The 15,991-nt window shown below is 31.4% G+C and overlaps 1 protein-coding gene across 2 annotated transcripts; it reads right to left on the bottom strand.

The window, feature by feature from the left end:
- Window positions 1–733: 733 nt before the first annotated feature.
- Window positions 734–15,387, bottom strand: LOC143230786 (serine/threonine-protein kinase PAK 3-like). 2 transcript variants are annotated; one of them, XM_076464926.1, is made up of 8 exons: window positions 14,898–15,387; window positions 13,681–13,814; window positions 7,788–7,974; window positions 6,776–6,868; window positions 5,777–5,876; window positions 4,163–4,359; window positions 3,249–3,386; window positions 734–966 (listed from the first exon to the last, which is right to left on the bottom strand). In XM_076464926.1, exons 1-8 carry the CDS (start codon window positions 15,123–15,125, stop codon window positions 895–897), a joined length of 1,149 nt encoding a protein of 382 aa, XP_076321041.1. In that variant the 5' UTR covers window positions 15,126–15,387; the 3' UTR covers window positions 734–894. The 2 variants fall into 2 exon arrangements, with proteins under 2 accessions (XP_076321041.1, XP_076321042.1); XM_076464927.1 differs by lacking the exons at window positions 13,681–13,814; window positions 14,898–15,387 and adding an exon at window positions 8,609–8,766.
- Window positions 15,388–15,991: the final 604 nt, after the last annotated feature.

The following is a 15,991-nucleotide window of genomic DNA, read 5'->3' as shown; positions in this document are numbered from 1 at the left end:
ATTGGTTTCTTGTCATTAAGAAGGTATGATATAAACTCCTTCATAAGATATCGTGCTAATATCATGTCCCTGAAGAGAGTAAGTTTTTAACCAAACGTCTGACCCTAAAAATCTATTCATTTCAGAATCAGATGAAAGTGTACCAACAGTACACGAATGAAATGGTGCCATGTTTAGTGGGACAAGGGTTGAAATCCACAACCCACAGATTGCGAGTTCAGCACTCTAATCACCTGGCCATACCAAGACTCTCAGTACATCACTAATCACCTGGCCGTGCCAACACTCTCAGTATATCACTAATCACCTGGCCGTGTCAAGACTCTCAGTATATCACTATAACACTTAGATTTGACAAAAGAATTAAAATAAATGAGGATGCATGTTTGTCTCACATCAGTGATCTTCCATTTTCTTCAGTTTGTTTGCATTTTTGTTAACAAACATAATAATAAAAAAATGTTCATTGTGGTAAACGAAATAATAATTTGATCTAAATAAGAGTTTAGTTTCCTTCCAATTTGTAAAAATATCCTTATACAATAGAAAAAATGGATATTATTTCAACAGCTATAAAGATGAATTTATTAGCAAAATAAAAAAAACTATTTGTACCCTTGCACTTAATAGATGTCACAAATCTTCAGAAAAACAGAAAATATTTATTAAAGCAGTTTCACCTTGTTACTGATATAACATTTTAACAAAACATTAAATGTTTATTTCCTTTTGTGAGTTTATTGAATACCCAATACTTTATTACTCTTGGGGAAAACTGATAAACACAATCTGTTAATTTTCTGGTTCTAGAGCGATGCTGGCTGTCATAAACAACTTCATGTAACACATTTCAACATATTTGGGGCTATTTCATTTTTACTGTATTAATAACTATTACTGCATCTCTGGTTGACATTTTAAAAGATTGTAAAGATTACACCCATCTGCCAGTTCAATGAAAGGATGCTGTGTGAAAAAAATAATAAAAAACATCTGTTTAATAAAAGTAATTATTCTACATCATACACATTATGTTAAATTAGTCTCTGTAAACAGTACTGTGTAAAAATATTAGGACAAGGGAATACTCTGTCATTCTTTCCATTTTATGAGTTCAAGTTTGAAATATTTCATTCAAAATGTGTGTTGTATGTCAGGTAGAAGAAAGGTGAAAGATACTTATCTCACCATGCAGCACCTACTATGAACCATGAGAGAGACAGTGTGATAGTATGGGAGGGGGGGGGGGGTGTTTATGATGAGATGACAGGAGACATTTCAAAATACACTGAACAATAGACCAGCTCAAGTATTGATCCATCATAGAGCATCCAGTGGTTTACATATTATTGGTAACTGACTCTAGTACCAAGAAGATAATAACCTCAAAACCTCATCCAACCCATACAGAAATTACTTAGCTAAGAAACAAGCTGCTAGAGTCATTCAAATAACACAGTTACCCACACAGAGCCCCTATCTCAACCTAACTGAACAGATCTGGGATATGACATATTAAAAACTTTACAAATAAAAAGTTATTTCCAAAGAAACTTTATGGCAGTGTATGAAAGCCACATGGAACACAATCCTATTGGATACTTTGATTAAATATCTTGTAACAATACCTAAAAGACTGTCTGCAGTTATTAAAGCAAAAAATTTAATATTTTTAAAGAGTATGGCATTCCAAAGACATGCTGACAACTGAAGATTAAGTAATTCCACGTATTAAACTACAACCCTCTAACAATATGGTTTTATAAACAAGGTCAAATCAAGTGTTCTGTAAATTATACTCTTCTAGAAGAATATATAACAATTGAAATTTAACAATCCTCTGTAATAAGATATCTTAAAGTTTACAATTTGTACTGATAAAAATGTTATATATACTTTACCATAAAAGCATAAGAAACTGAAAATTACAAAAAGATAAAAACAGAAAACTCATTACTCATGACCAGTCCTACATGAGTCTATCTATAACTTCAAGAATTACCAGCTTTTTGTAATATAAAAAACTATATAATAAAACTTGAAGAACCCACAGCAGGTATCAAAATCACATAAACAACAAAAACAAAAATTAGAAGATACATGTAATTGTTTCTCAAACCATTAATGAAATGTAATTCTCCATTAATTGTGAGAAAAATTAAACTTTTTCATCACCAGGTTCAAAATATTTGTTTTCCATTACAAGTTACAACACTAATAATGATATCATCTACCTTTATAATGTATATGTTTTTGTTTGTAGATTTGTTTATTTTTCTCAAACATCTAAGAAAATATTCAAAACCATGGTATGATGTTGTATATTTATCATACTGTAATTTGTATAGATTTGTATGGTTTTTCTTTATCAAGATTTACATAACCTTCTGGCATGACTCTTATTAGAATTTTTGTTAATGCATGACACTGCAGGTATGTCATTTCTTTCTCTTTCTGAACTTGGAAGACTTCATCATATGACATGATGAACTAATTAGTAAACTTCTAGAATAACTTCCTCCTCAAGAGTTACATGGTACATTTCATTCCTAGCACCACTAACTGACAAATGGTTTTTGATACAGTAGACCTGAAATCCCTCACAATATACTTATTTTATAAATATTAGATATTTGAGATTATGAAACTACAAACTGTTATAATGGCTAATGAAAAAATTTGTGGAAATACAACAAACAGACAAGTAACTCTTACTAGGGGAAAACAAATTGTACTTTATTAAATATATAATATAATGGTTATTAATATTCTTATAGAATGGAACAGTTGTTTTCTATAACTAGTTTACAATGTACACTATTTTTATATATGAATAAGGACAAGGGTAAATACAAACAATGTCACAATTTGTTGTCATTAAATATAAATAGAGAACTAGCTTTTAGATAAACCATACAAAATATTGTAAAAATCAGGTGTTTTTTTAATGAATAATAAACGCATTAAAATTCAAAGTATCTGAATGTAAGATCCAACAACATTTTGAGTTTTATTATCTCAAAAATTATATCACAGGAACATTGCTATGAAGTACAACCACTTTTACCAGTTAGAGATAAACTGAAGTGAAGGTGAATGGATGGATTTAAATATAATGATAAGTTTTACAAAGTAAAAATATTCACCTTAAAGTTGGTCAGTTTAACAGCAGTAAAACTTGATATTGTGTGGAATTATGGATATTACAAAATAAACAAATATGAAACTATGAGTAATTTATACCATACCTTTAAGAGTTCAGAGGCAGTGTATCTTTTAGTTACGTCCACTTCTAAACATTTATTCAAAAAATCTTGAAACACTGGGGATAGGTTATGTTTATTTTCAATTTCTGGCTTCCCATTTGTTAGTATTAAGTTATATATCTGAAAAGTAATTCTGATTATAAAATTATATAAGTATACATAATGAAAAATTACAGCCAATACTGTTAGTTACACTAGCATTACAGAGATAGAATATACCTTACTTATAAAACACAAAAATACTATCTGCTTCATGGACTATTACAGAATCCTCATAACTTGACAACCATAACATCACCATGTACAACCTTTTGGATAATTCCTCCCTAATAATATCTAAATATAAGTATATCACCATGGGTGAATTACCTAAACTGTTACTGTTTTATTATAGTGGCTTCAGAAGATGATAGTGATACTATGGCCAAAAACACTAAAAGTTAACAAGTTACAAAACAATAATATGTACATTCAATGATTACATGGTTGTTATATTCATTATATTCAATACATCTATATGTATGAATAATGTGCAAAGCCTTCTTTTTGTCCTTATTACATCTATTCCCTGTAGTTGGTGAAAGACACTCTGTACAAAACATGTGTTTTAAAGTACAAAAGTGTAGCTTTTAAAAATGTGGGTATTGTGAAACATTGGTAATTTTTGTTATTAACATTATCAGAGAAACATTTGTGTTGAACAAAAGCAAACCATTAATCCACCCAAGTCATTAAGACCTAGAAAATGTTCATGAAAGACTATAATTTTCTATCTAATTTAAATCTTTTATTACTTTTAAAACGTGAAGAAAAATAGGAGACATCCATATTAGGAGAAAATTGAAATTCAATCTACTCTTACTCCTTGGCTGTAAGCACTGGTTACCAACACTTACCATGTCAGAATTTTCATCATAATAAGGAGGTTGACCATCAATCATTTCAATGGCTGTAATGCCCAGTGACCAGATGTCAACCTCCGGTCCATACATTTTCCCTATTATTATTTCTGGAGCCATCCATTGACGAGTGCCAACCACTGACGTTCGTTTATTTTGTTTTCGGGATATTTTGGCACATAATCCAAAATCAGCTGTGTGATGGAGAAAACCAAAAATAAAGTTTTCATGTGAGAACAAATGACAACAGAAATAAGTTATACAGAGCTTCTAATCAGCCTTACAAAATCAACTTAAGGTGTATTAATAATTGTTACAGTTTTGTTGTCAGTTCATCAGGCTGAACTGAGCTGAGAAAAGTTCAAGATTTCTAAAACTAGTTAACCTTATCAAGCCAGGTATATTATATCATTTTTTATGACGGCACATGACAACATTAACTTCTCATTATTTTTGTTCAATCTTTTAAATGTTAGACTTAATAACAAAAAAAAATTTTGCCAATTGTTTCAGATAAATTAATAAAAAAAATATTCAATTGGTTAACTATAATTTCAATTTATTCTGGTCCTATTGATAATATTGATTGTAAAATAGAAATATTTTAACATTCAAATATACAAATAAAACTTGTCAACATACAAATCTGCTTAGTTCCAGAACAAATAGTTTGTAATAAAATATTTATTTTAGAAATTACTAGTGTTAAAACATGTAAAATATAATTAAATAACAAAAATCATGAGTTAACCATGGAAAATTAACAAAATATTTAAAACCAACTGGCTTAAAACTGGTTATAAAAACAAGAGTTGGTGTTGTTTTTACATTGTTCTTAGTTTCTCCATTGTGACTTATAAATGTGTGAGAAACAGTATTTCAAATCTATCTTTTGTATCCTACAAATCAGAGGCAAACAAGATTTTCATTCAATGTTAGAACTCATCAGTTTGGTTAGATGGTGAGACTCAAAAGTTTCTATGAAACACTATTTATACATGTGGTATAAAACATTAAATATTTCAATACGAGTTGTGTAAATACTGAAATATTGTACAAGTTAAAAGTTATTATAAAACAAGTTAACTGTGGATGTATTTCATTTTTCATATTCCTCTTAACTTGTCTATTGTGGTTCAAAATTACAGGTGCATAAAAGATAAAACAAAATGGTTTTCTTACATACCTGTAATTTTTCAATCACAACAGACAAATTAAGAAAAATATAGAAAAGTAAAAACACATCTGTAGTTGATTTGTTTTATAATAATGAAAACTTTAAATATTAAATTTCAGACAGACAGGTTTTAAAAAACAATGTTTTATTTTTTGTTTGCTATTTGTATATTACTGGCTTATAGTACTTTGAGACAAATGTTACTTTCCATTAATATATATAATTAGAAATAAGGTCTTCACATAAGACTGCTTTTTGAAAAATAAACTATCAGATTAATATTAGTTTCCAACGGGCAAATAGTAACTCAAACTCTTGTTTTAATGAAAATAATGTGTTGTCAGAAGGTCAAGTAATCTATGATAAAAAGTGTTAGAAACAAGCTAAAGTACTTAGAACATGTTCACAAAGTCATTATATGTCTAAAAACTGACCTAGTTTTATACTGTAGTCCTTTCCAAGTAATATGTTACTACTTTTAATGTCTCTGTGAATTACATTATTGGTATGCAGAAACTCTATTCCTTTGAGAACCTAAATGAAATATGAAAATATTTTAAATATATTAAGATATCAGTATGAGTTTAGTGTGTTTGTCGTATTCAATACTTTATATGTAATGATATTTGGATACAACAATACAAACATGAAGTACAACAAAAAAAAAATATTAAAGCTTGTTTATATTAATAACTACCAGAAGTACCTGGCTCTGATCATGTTATTAGGTTAATTTATTACTTGTTTTATTATCTGCTGTCAAGAGTAAAGTGTGGGATTTACAGGTTGAGACCAACAATTTTGGTAACTTTAAACCTAATTCATTTTGAATTAAGGTGTTTTATATATTTCATTTATACTTTCAGTACATGGACTAACAACAGTATTACACTATACTTTTGTTACTAAGCAACATGACATAAAATGAGTGGTTGTAAAGCATTATTATCAAGACACATTGTTTATCCTATATATGTTTTTGTATAAATGAAAGTACTCAACTATGTTCAGATTATTAGGTTGATATATTATATTGTGACAGAGGCAGACTAGCCAATGTGCCATTGTACTTTGGCCTCCTCAAATAAAGTGCAAAGGTCATATATAACTCTGTGCTGGTGGGATGGTATAGGTCCTAACCAGTAATGAAACAGCACGGCCCCTAAACAGGGCCAAGTCCACCGCTGCTACATGTCTATGTTATTGTGAGTGTTTTGAATCTATTTTAACATAAAGGTATAGCCTATATATGTTTCTTGCTAAGCAACATGACATAATAATCATTGTGCTTTCTCAGGAAATGAATGTTTATGGAAGTAAGTATCCTATATTTTGACAAGGAACTACAATAATTATTGAAAACATAAATTACAATCATCATACCTCTGCTATAATGAAACCTATACTAAATACAAATAATCAATATAACATACTTCTTTACAAACCACTGATATTTCATTTTCACAGAGACAAGTTTTGTTGACAATGTCAGTCAAACAGCCACCTTCCATATATTCCATTATTACCTAAACAAACAAAATTTAATATTACACATACATTTTAGTATTTACTAAAATTATACATAATAATGAGACAGTAATCATATATCAAATAAAAATAGAAAAGTTTTTAAACAATTATTCATGAGGTAGAACTAAAGTAACAACAGTTCTTAACCATTCTTTAATATTTAGATTTTTATTATCTAGAAAGACGTGTGGTTCATAGAAAAAAATTACAAATTCAATTTCAAGAGTGTTAATAAAGAGACCACTTTTCAACATCTTTCTTAGTTTTATCTATTTCTAATTTTTATATTTTACCACAAAAGATTTTTTATATTTTTTAAATGTACATTGTTTTATATATTAGTTACTAATGATGTTATCTTATATCCAACATTTATAAACAAAACAATTCAGATTGTATTTGATGTAAGAAACTTCAAAGTTAATATTTATTGTATTTCACACAAAGTTTACAGTTTTGCAAATAATGCTACATTTAATACAATAATTTCTACAACCACATATAAACTATGTGAACCAAACATACATAGAAAATGGATAAATCAACGTAATAAATTACAGAGTGCTACCGATATATATTGTGTTGATGAGAGATAGTATACTACTAGGAACACTGTAAGGAAGTATAAGTTATTTCAAAATCATATATATAGAATCAGTTAAAAATTATTGTGTCTGAAACAAATATGGCTCCAATCTACAGTCTCTTACAAGGGATCTTTCAAGTATTATTTATAACCAGGATTTTAAAAAAATTCACACCTAGAAGAGTAATATGTAAAAAATTTTCTTAAATATGAAGAATTGCTTGAAATAAACTCATTTAACTAAATAAAGACAGAACCTTAACCTACTCTCTATAAGAGGTAATATTAAAAATAAAAGAGAACTAATATGTAACACTAACAACACTTACCCAGAGCTCATCACCAACAAGATAACTATCAAAGTACTTCACTATATTAGGATGTTTCGTTTCTTGAAGTACTGATAATTCTCTGATTAGAAGTTCTTTTTTCACTTGTTGGTTTAAATTTATCTGTTTAACAGCAACTTTCACACCAGTCACTTTATCAATGGCTGTATAAATAGTTCCTGAAGCACTGAAACGGTAGAACAAAATATCATTAGTAATGTGCTAGTACATGAACATATTACACCATGCTACTAATAAAATTATTGTACCTTTTAAAATAATAATAGATTATCAGATGTTTCTAATCTTATATTTCTATAAGGTTAAAAAACTGTATGCTTAGTTTATCTTACTGTAATTACAAAATTATCGACAATTTAATGTGATTCTAATATACTGATAAAAAATAAATGATTTAATGCATAACAGTATTAATTGCACCACAGATTATTTGGATAATTAAAGCTTGTATGTGATCATGTGTACTTTAAACATTGTCATAGCAATAATGTCATTCTATACTGTTATTTTGTTTTTAATAATTTGTCTAACTTCCTCTTTAAATGATAATGTACAATTATTTAGTTTCAATTTTTCAACACTTTCTGAAGTGTGAAACTATTTTTTGCTGCGACTAAAATAGTTATTTTTCAATACAAACTTTTGTTGATGTAAAATGAAACAGTTACATTTGTGTCACTTGAATCAGACTGACCACTTGTTACTCTACGTTTTTTGTTAACTTGACATACCAGAAAAGGGTAAGATGTCTTAATATTGAACGTTTCTATATTTTATAATTTAAATCATATTTTCCGTACATCAGGAATATCATTCTATAGATTGGTTAACCAGCATATACATTTTCCTTCTGTGTCCCACATTCTGTAATAATGTTATGAAAGTTATACTCTTCTGTACTGAAAATGTAATTCCGATACATACATTCTTCCTTTCACACAAATAACTATTTTCATTCAGTGCTGCCCTCTATATATGTCTCTCAAGTACAATATTATGCGAACCTTTTCAGACAGACATTTGTAATAAGTGTGTCAGGATTTATGTTCATTGGTTCCACTCTAAATCCAAAATCCGATCACTGGCAACAGATATCTATCTACGTGTGGGTATTATGAGGGATCCCAATTCAAGGAATGAACCACAATTTGACGTCTTACTCTTGTTTTTGTATGATTTAATATGGAGGATTTCATGTCGTCTACACCAGCACAACACGACAACCCCACTCTACACTGAATGGATTTTATTATATCGTTAAGGATGTTGCCCTTACAGTACTTACACAAGCAATATAGAACTGGAGAGTATTAACGGTCCACAGACTCCACTAAGATAGAAAGAGTATTAAACCTCATAGGGAGTCTGGAGACACGAAAACACCTGAAACAGTGCAATGGGTGACCACAAAACCCTATTTTAAAAACAGAACAGACCGATTTATTTAATACAAAGGATAGCAAGAATGGGTAGATATCTCTTTCTTCTTTACCCATGTAGTCCATAAGTGGTATAGTCCAGTACGAGCGTATTTATAAAGAAATTCTAACTTCAGGAAAACCTTCAAATGATCTTGTTAAATACCCCTTCAATACAGTATTCAATGCGTAGCCACACAAGTCAAGACGTTTAACAAGCGCAAGTTCTGAAAGTTAAAGTATACATGGTCAGACACAATTTGACACAAAGTGCGATCCAAACAATGGGTAATTGCAATAAAATGGGAAATAAGACCCCTGAAAACATCACACAGAAATTTGAAGAGTGGATATATGTCGAAAAGGATAACCCAAACAAGAATAAATGGTGATACTATGACAATAGTGAAATATGAATGTATTAGGAGTAGCCCTAATGGCCAGTTAAAGACATTCTTCCAGTGAATGATAAAGATGTAATGTCAGAGAGAAGATAAGGTGTCAAGTTTAATGAGATTACATCCTAAACAAAAATCAAAAGCCAAAACCCAGTTTGTGAGGGTGGAAGGAGAAATATCACGAGCAGAGGATAGTTCCCGAGTGATAAAGGGGCGAAAACGAACAACACATTTGGAAGCCATATGGGCAATATAACTTTGAAAATCACATACAGTAAATAAGAGTATTTCCAGAACAGACATGGAATAAAGGCGAGAAATGGAAAGAAGGCAAATGGGTTAAAAGTAGAAGTTGTACTCTCTTGCCACTGAGGTTTGGGGAAGAAGAGAGTGTTTCGGATAAAGGAGAAGATGTGTAGGATGATAAAGAGTACATGAAACATCACTGGTAAATAAATCAAACCACCAACATCCATAAGATAAGATGAGAAGGAAATAACTCTCATGGGAAAGGTAATACAAGGAACAGGTGGAATGCGAGTTGAATTGAGGCAATGGAGGACCATATTAATACCACAGTCCAGAAAAGCAGCCCACATAAGAGGAAGGTGAATCTGGAAGAAATTTATCAATATGAAGATCATAAGGGAGACAAACACTCTCTGATATTGTGGAAAATGAAAGATGTGGGACAAAGCCTCCTGAAAACTAGAAATAGAAGATCTCTGATGGAAAACTAAGTAAGAAACTCAGCAATATGAGGAACAGTTGGATAATTAGCTGAAAACCTCTGGCCCAGAGACCAATAGCCAAAAACATTTCATTTATGTTGATAAACTTTAATGCATAAAGAACAAATGGAACATAACAGAAATGAAACTACTTATCAGGACAAGCCTGATTTGCTCACTAAGAATCAGAAAAGGAACCAAACACGACGACAGAAGACAGGAAGAGCAGGATGAAGCACCAATGAACATACAATCATTTGTTTGTCCAATCCTGACTAAAGAGTTACGAAGGATCACAGAACAAAGCAGAAGTAATTTGTGGTTGTGTGATGTGGAAAAGACATCAATGTTAGGAATGTCCCACTGAAGTCAAAGCCACCAGAAAAAAAGAGGCTCAACAAACCACTTCATTCGATAGATTTTGTGTAAACAAGAAAGATGAAATGCAACAAGATTGAAATACTCAGAACCATTTGAGTGTTGGTTCTCAATAGAAGATGTTCAGATAACTTCTATTAAATAATAATAGATTTATTATTTAAAAACTAATATGTAATTATTAGTTACATAATAATGTAAATAATGTAAATCATCAGGGGAGGCAACAAATAGAAGAATGTATAATGGAAATATTATTTCCAGTGATATGGACATCTTGGGTGTTAGCATGAAAATGCATCCCGAGATCATAGAGATGACAAGAAAAACTCAAACTATGCAACAAAAACATCTGTGGCCAAAACCTGCCCAAAGGTTAGTGTGCATAACTGTTAACTCACCAATTGATGGACAAACCAAAGATATGATCATAACTATTGGGATATGTGAATTAACGTTCGTAACATCCAACTTGGTCATCCATAATCGGCAAAAAAACTCACCTGAGGGCGAAGAAAAAGTCCATAGTGAGACAAAGGAGATTGAGAAATATTTTGAACTTTTGAAGTAGGATAATTTTATGACTGGTTGCCAGTTTACATTTTTTGGGAGAAGGGAATATAAAACACCTGCAATACAAACTGAGAGAATCATCAGTCACACGTCTGATGGCCTGTTATGACAGAAAAGCGTCAACCACATTTGACTGCTGTTAATTGGTAACAGAATCCTGAGACAGAGAAAAGGAAGTGTGGGCCTGTGGATGTAGAAGGTGGTGAAAGAAATTGTAGTAAAAGTCCATCTGATAGAACCTGATAAACACGCTGATCCTCTAGGAAAATAACGAGATACAAAACCCCTAAAAGAAGGAACAGGTAAGGTCTGAGAAGGACTAGAACAGGAATAGGGGTTTCTCGTGGTTTACACTGCAACAAACAATCTATCAAGAAAGAAATAGTAAAGGATTCCATACGAGATTGCAAAGTATCAGTAACATGGTTTATACATACCAATAAAGAAAGGGCGCAATGTGTAATTCTCTGAAATAAGTGTTGACAGACAAACCTGGGACAAGGCCACATCGAGACCCGGAAGATATCAATAACAAAGGAACGACGTGTGTAAGGCAACATAAAAGGATGACTAATAAGCCATTGTGAAAATAATAAGGGAGAGGCTGTCCCTGAATAAACTCAACCATCAATGCATAGCCTGGAGAACACGATACATGGCAGACAAAAAGGGTAGACAAAGGTTTGAAATTGGATATGGTTTAAACGCAGCAGAAAATCACGTATTGCCACCATATTGGCATAATATTCCTCAAATGTTGGAGTTAACCAGCTTAATGGTATCCCAAAGCAAACTGATGATAGACTATGTCAAGTGAGACATGTTGGCAGCCTCAACCAATTGGAAAGCAAAATATCACGCAAAAACTCTTATATCAGAGGAAAGTAGGAAAACTAAATAAGGACAAGAAGAAATACCATGTAAAACAGGAGGACAGAGATCATAGAAAATTGGAGAGAGGGATGAAACAACACAAGCCATAGAATCATGTACAAAAAGACCATACGAGGCCTAGCTGGTTCCACTGACAGGGACATAGGAAGAAGTAGCAAAATCTGGGTGCGATATTTTTCAGACTGGATAGATTTGGCATGTTCTTGAGGAAGTGATTCAAGTTCAATAGAAGGTAGTTAATCCATGTAACAACCAGTACCTCGGAAAACATCCACGTATAAATCCAATGGCAAATCACTCTCACCTGCCGCCAATGGAAAAGTGACTGTTGGTGGTGTGACACACAAAGTGGCAACATTAATTTTAAAATTAATGGTAAATAACAGATCAAACAAATTCTTTGATAGATGAATATAAACGTGTGAGAAAGAAAAAATAATAACAATTATGATTGGATAGTATATTAAAGATAAAGACGTAAGCTGTATAATATAAACGATTGATAAAATAAATCTCTTTGGAAGTACAACTTGAATAGTTGTAATTAGGAAGAACAATTTTAAACTTCTAAATACGAACCCTGCCACAAAAGAAATGATAGTCTGATAAAACTGAATAGAGTTATATGCTTAACAAGCACATGCAGCGTTTTTATTAGTGGAGGGTTTTCCCAGGGTAATTTATATGAAAGAAGCGGCAGGAGGCATATGACATGCGTAAAAAACATTTCTGCTTATAGTGGGCAGAACTGAAGACGAATAGCCATTTATGTAACTGAAGGTAATGCACTATATCGGAAGAAGTCATTGAAACTAATAAAATATCTATGCATTTGTAATTTTAATAACTAAAAATCATAATACTAATAAAATAAATAAATTGATAATTGATGCCTGTTAACATGTTTACAACGCTGGTAATTTTTTCTTCTACACAAGGAAAAAGTGAATTACTGTGAAAGTGCAAAGTATTACGAAGAAAGTATAAAAACATTTTATTTCAGTGGCCACTATATGACATTTAATTAACCCTTGTTTTAATATTTAGTTTCGATCATGACGCCTGCTTTTTAATAGTATTTGGAACATAAAGAAAGAATTTGTGACGTAAAATTTACAAAATGATCAGTTTAATGTCATACATTCACTCAGTTGAAAAGCTTTTAAAACAAATCAAGGTACAACAGCAGTTTTTTTAAAAAAAATCAACATATGGTCTTAGAAAATCAAGCTGATTAAGAGATACAGCTAAAGTTAAACAATACCTTATAATTAATTAGTGCTATCTTTTTATCTGTTACATTTATTTCTTCTGAATCCTTTCGCAAAATCACAAGCGATTTTACTTCGGACTAAAAAACTCACATACAGAACCTCAATCCAAAGACTCAAGTTCTAATAAGAACACTTAGCACACTCAATTTATCATAAATTTAAATAAAATAAAAATCTGCTGAGATACTTATTACAATGAGACTTACCCATGGCCGATTTCTGATATTTTTCTATATTTCATATTGGGATTTCCCTGAGAAACAATACTGCTTAACTTTATCATGATTTCTTTGTCCGTCAGTTTTCCGTCCAGCCCAACAAGTGAGCAGTTTTTCAGTTCCTATTTTTTAATAAATTGTGTATACTGTTAAAGACACGTAGTTATTAATTTTGTAACAATGAAGTAATAATTCAAAGCCAATGATGTATTCACAGTGCAACTGTGAACCCAATGTTCTGACACCAGTGAAATAATCAAAGAGAAGCTTTTGAATTATATAATCCTAAGACTGTAAATAAAAAACAACAACAACACTAAAACCAAGACTGCCGTGGGAAAATATCAGTAAAATAACTCAAAAGTAACAATGAACACTACAGTTTGAAATATATTAATTAAACACTAGGAAGCTTTGTACTGGCAATTACGGTTAGTGTTTGACTGGAACACACCTGACGAAGCTGTAAAGCGAAACGTTGTGTGTCTATTAAAGACAAATAAGAAATCTGGAGACTTCCGTTAGCAAAGCGGCGGGATTATGCCGCTAAAAATTAAGTTTCCATACTCGTTGTGAGCTGAGCACAGATAGTCCTTTGTATAGTTTTGTACTTAAAGACACGCAAATTTCCAATTATAAAGTTTATTATTAGTAAAAAAATGTCTATACCAATACGCACTACATATATTGAATTATATAAAGTATTATAAAACAACAATTTACCACACAAATATACGTTTGTCAGCAAATATTAATTATATTGTTTGTTTTGAATTTCGCGTAAAGCTACTCGAGGGCTATCTGCGCTAGCTGTCTCTAAATTAGCAGTGTAAGACAAGAGGGAAGGCATCTAGTTATCACTACCCACCGCCTACTCTTGGGCTACTCTTTTACCAACGAACAGTGGGATTGACCGTCACATTTATAACGCTCATACGGCTGTAAGGGCGAGCATATTTGGCGCGACTGGGATTCGAACCCGCGACCCTCAGATTACGAATCGAACGGCTTAACCCACCTGGTCGTGCCGAGCCCCGCTGTTGGTGAAACATAATTCTAACATTTAGTTAGTGTCCAATCATCAATAAGTATTTAAACAGATAATCATTCAATGTTGTTCTAATGAAGATTTTTACTGTATTGTATAATTGGCTGAGAGATTTTCAGTAAATATAATAGTTACACGATTTGAGCTAAAATCTCACCTTTAACACCTGAAGGAGTAGCAGACATGACCCAAGACTTACGAATACTATAAATCCGGCATAGTAGATTATGAGGTTCCTCAGGTTATGTAAATACGAACCTTCCACTGAGCACCCCTTGTGACATCTTTTATAATCAGGATAACTGACAACAGAAAGCAGATTTAAATGTGTTAAATAATCAGGTCTGTGGTTTTTGTAACATGGAGAATAAGCCATTAGTCTCATATACCTACGGATAGTATAGATACACGTGATTGAAGAAATCTCTAGGACCAGCAACTACAATTGCATGGATGTAAATATACAGTAATTTGTAAAAACACAAAAGATGTTTTGTTAATTATTGATTGCATAACATGTTTAAAGATACAGCTAATTAATGACGACCTCAGTACAATCAATTCCATATATCTTTCACAGTGAAATACTTCTGACATGACATAATCAAGCTATTTGTAAAAGTTAAAAACCAATATCGTCAAGTCTCATGACTTACCCAAAATCAGGGTATTTTTTGTTCATAATTGAGATGAGATAGCTTTTTAATTTCCAGCCATGGTTATTTTCTTCGTGCGTTATTTTTTGTATATATGTGAGGAACACGATTTCAAAGACAAGTGTGCCCACAATTAGCGAAATTATAGCGCACAGGAAAAATATCATGAACTTAGTAGTCTTTGGCAAATATATTATGTAGATTGATCTACTAAGCTTTAAATAAATTAAAGCCAACACCACTAAAATACCATAAACAAAAAGAAGATATAACTTTGATAGTGGCAGTGATGTTTCCATTGACTGATAGTAAATTAAAATTGCACGACTAATGCGAAAAGAAAGGAAATCCATTTTCTCTAGAACTTAGCTTATAATATCTTTTACACTCCTCTGTAGAACTGGTTTCTAAGGTTTTGCTCTTAGCAACATGACGTGTCAATATCAGGTAGATAATTGTTGTTACGAGGAAACATATAATTGTTGTGCTTTTTTGTTTTAAAGTTTTTATAAAGGTTAAGATAAAACGACCTTTACATTCCAGAAAAATATAAAAGAATATCTTTTTATTTAAACTAATGTTTCGCTTTTGTGGC

This window comes from Tachypleus tridentatus, chromosome 10, assembly GCF_004210375.1.
Source record: "Tachypleus tridentatus isolate NWPU-2018 chromosome 10, ASM421037v1, whole genome shotgun sequence".
Lineage (NCBI taxonomy): Eukaryota > Metazoa > Arthropoda > Merostomata > Xiphosura > Limulidae > Tachypleus > Tachypleus tridentatus.
The sequence above is the reverse complement of the archived record's forward strand: the minus strand, read 5'-3'. Positions and strand labels throughout refer to the sequence as shown.

Coding starts and splice junctions, on each gene's coding strand:
- LOC143230786 (XM_076464926.1), bottom strand. CDS start 15,125: ATGAGACTAATGGCTTATTCTCCATGTTACAAAAACCACAGACCTGAT. Junction 7,975..13,680: donor ATATCAGAAATCGGCCATGG/GTAAGTCTCATT, acceptor CTACCGTTTCAG/TGCTTCAGGAACTATTTATA. Junction 967..3,248: donor CTGCCTCTGAACTCTTAAAG/GTATGGTATAAA, acceptor TTTTTCACACAG/CATCCTTTCATTGAACTGGC.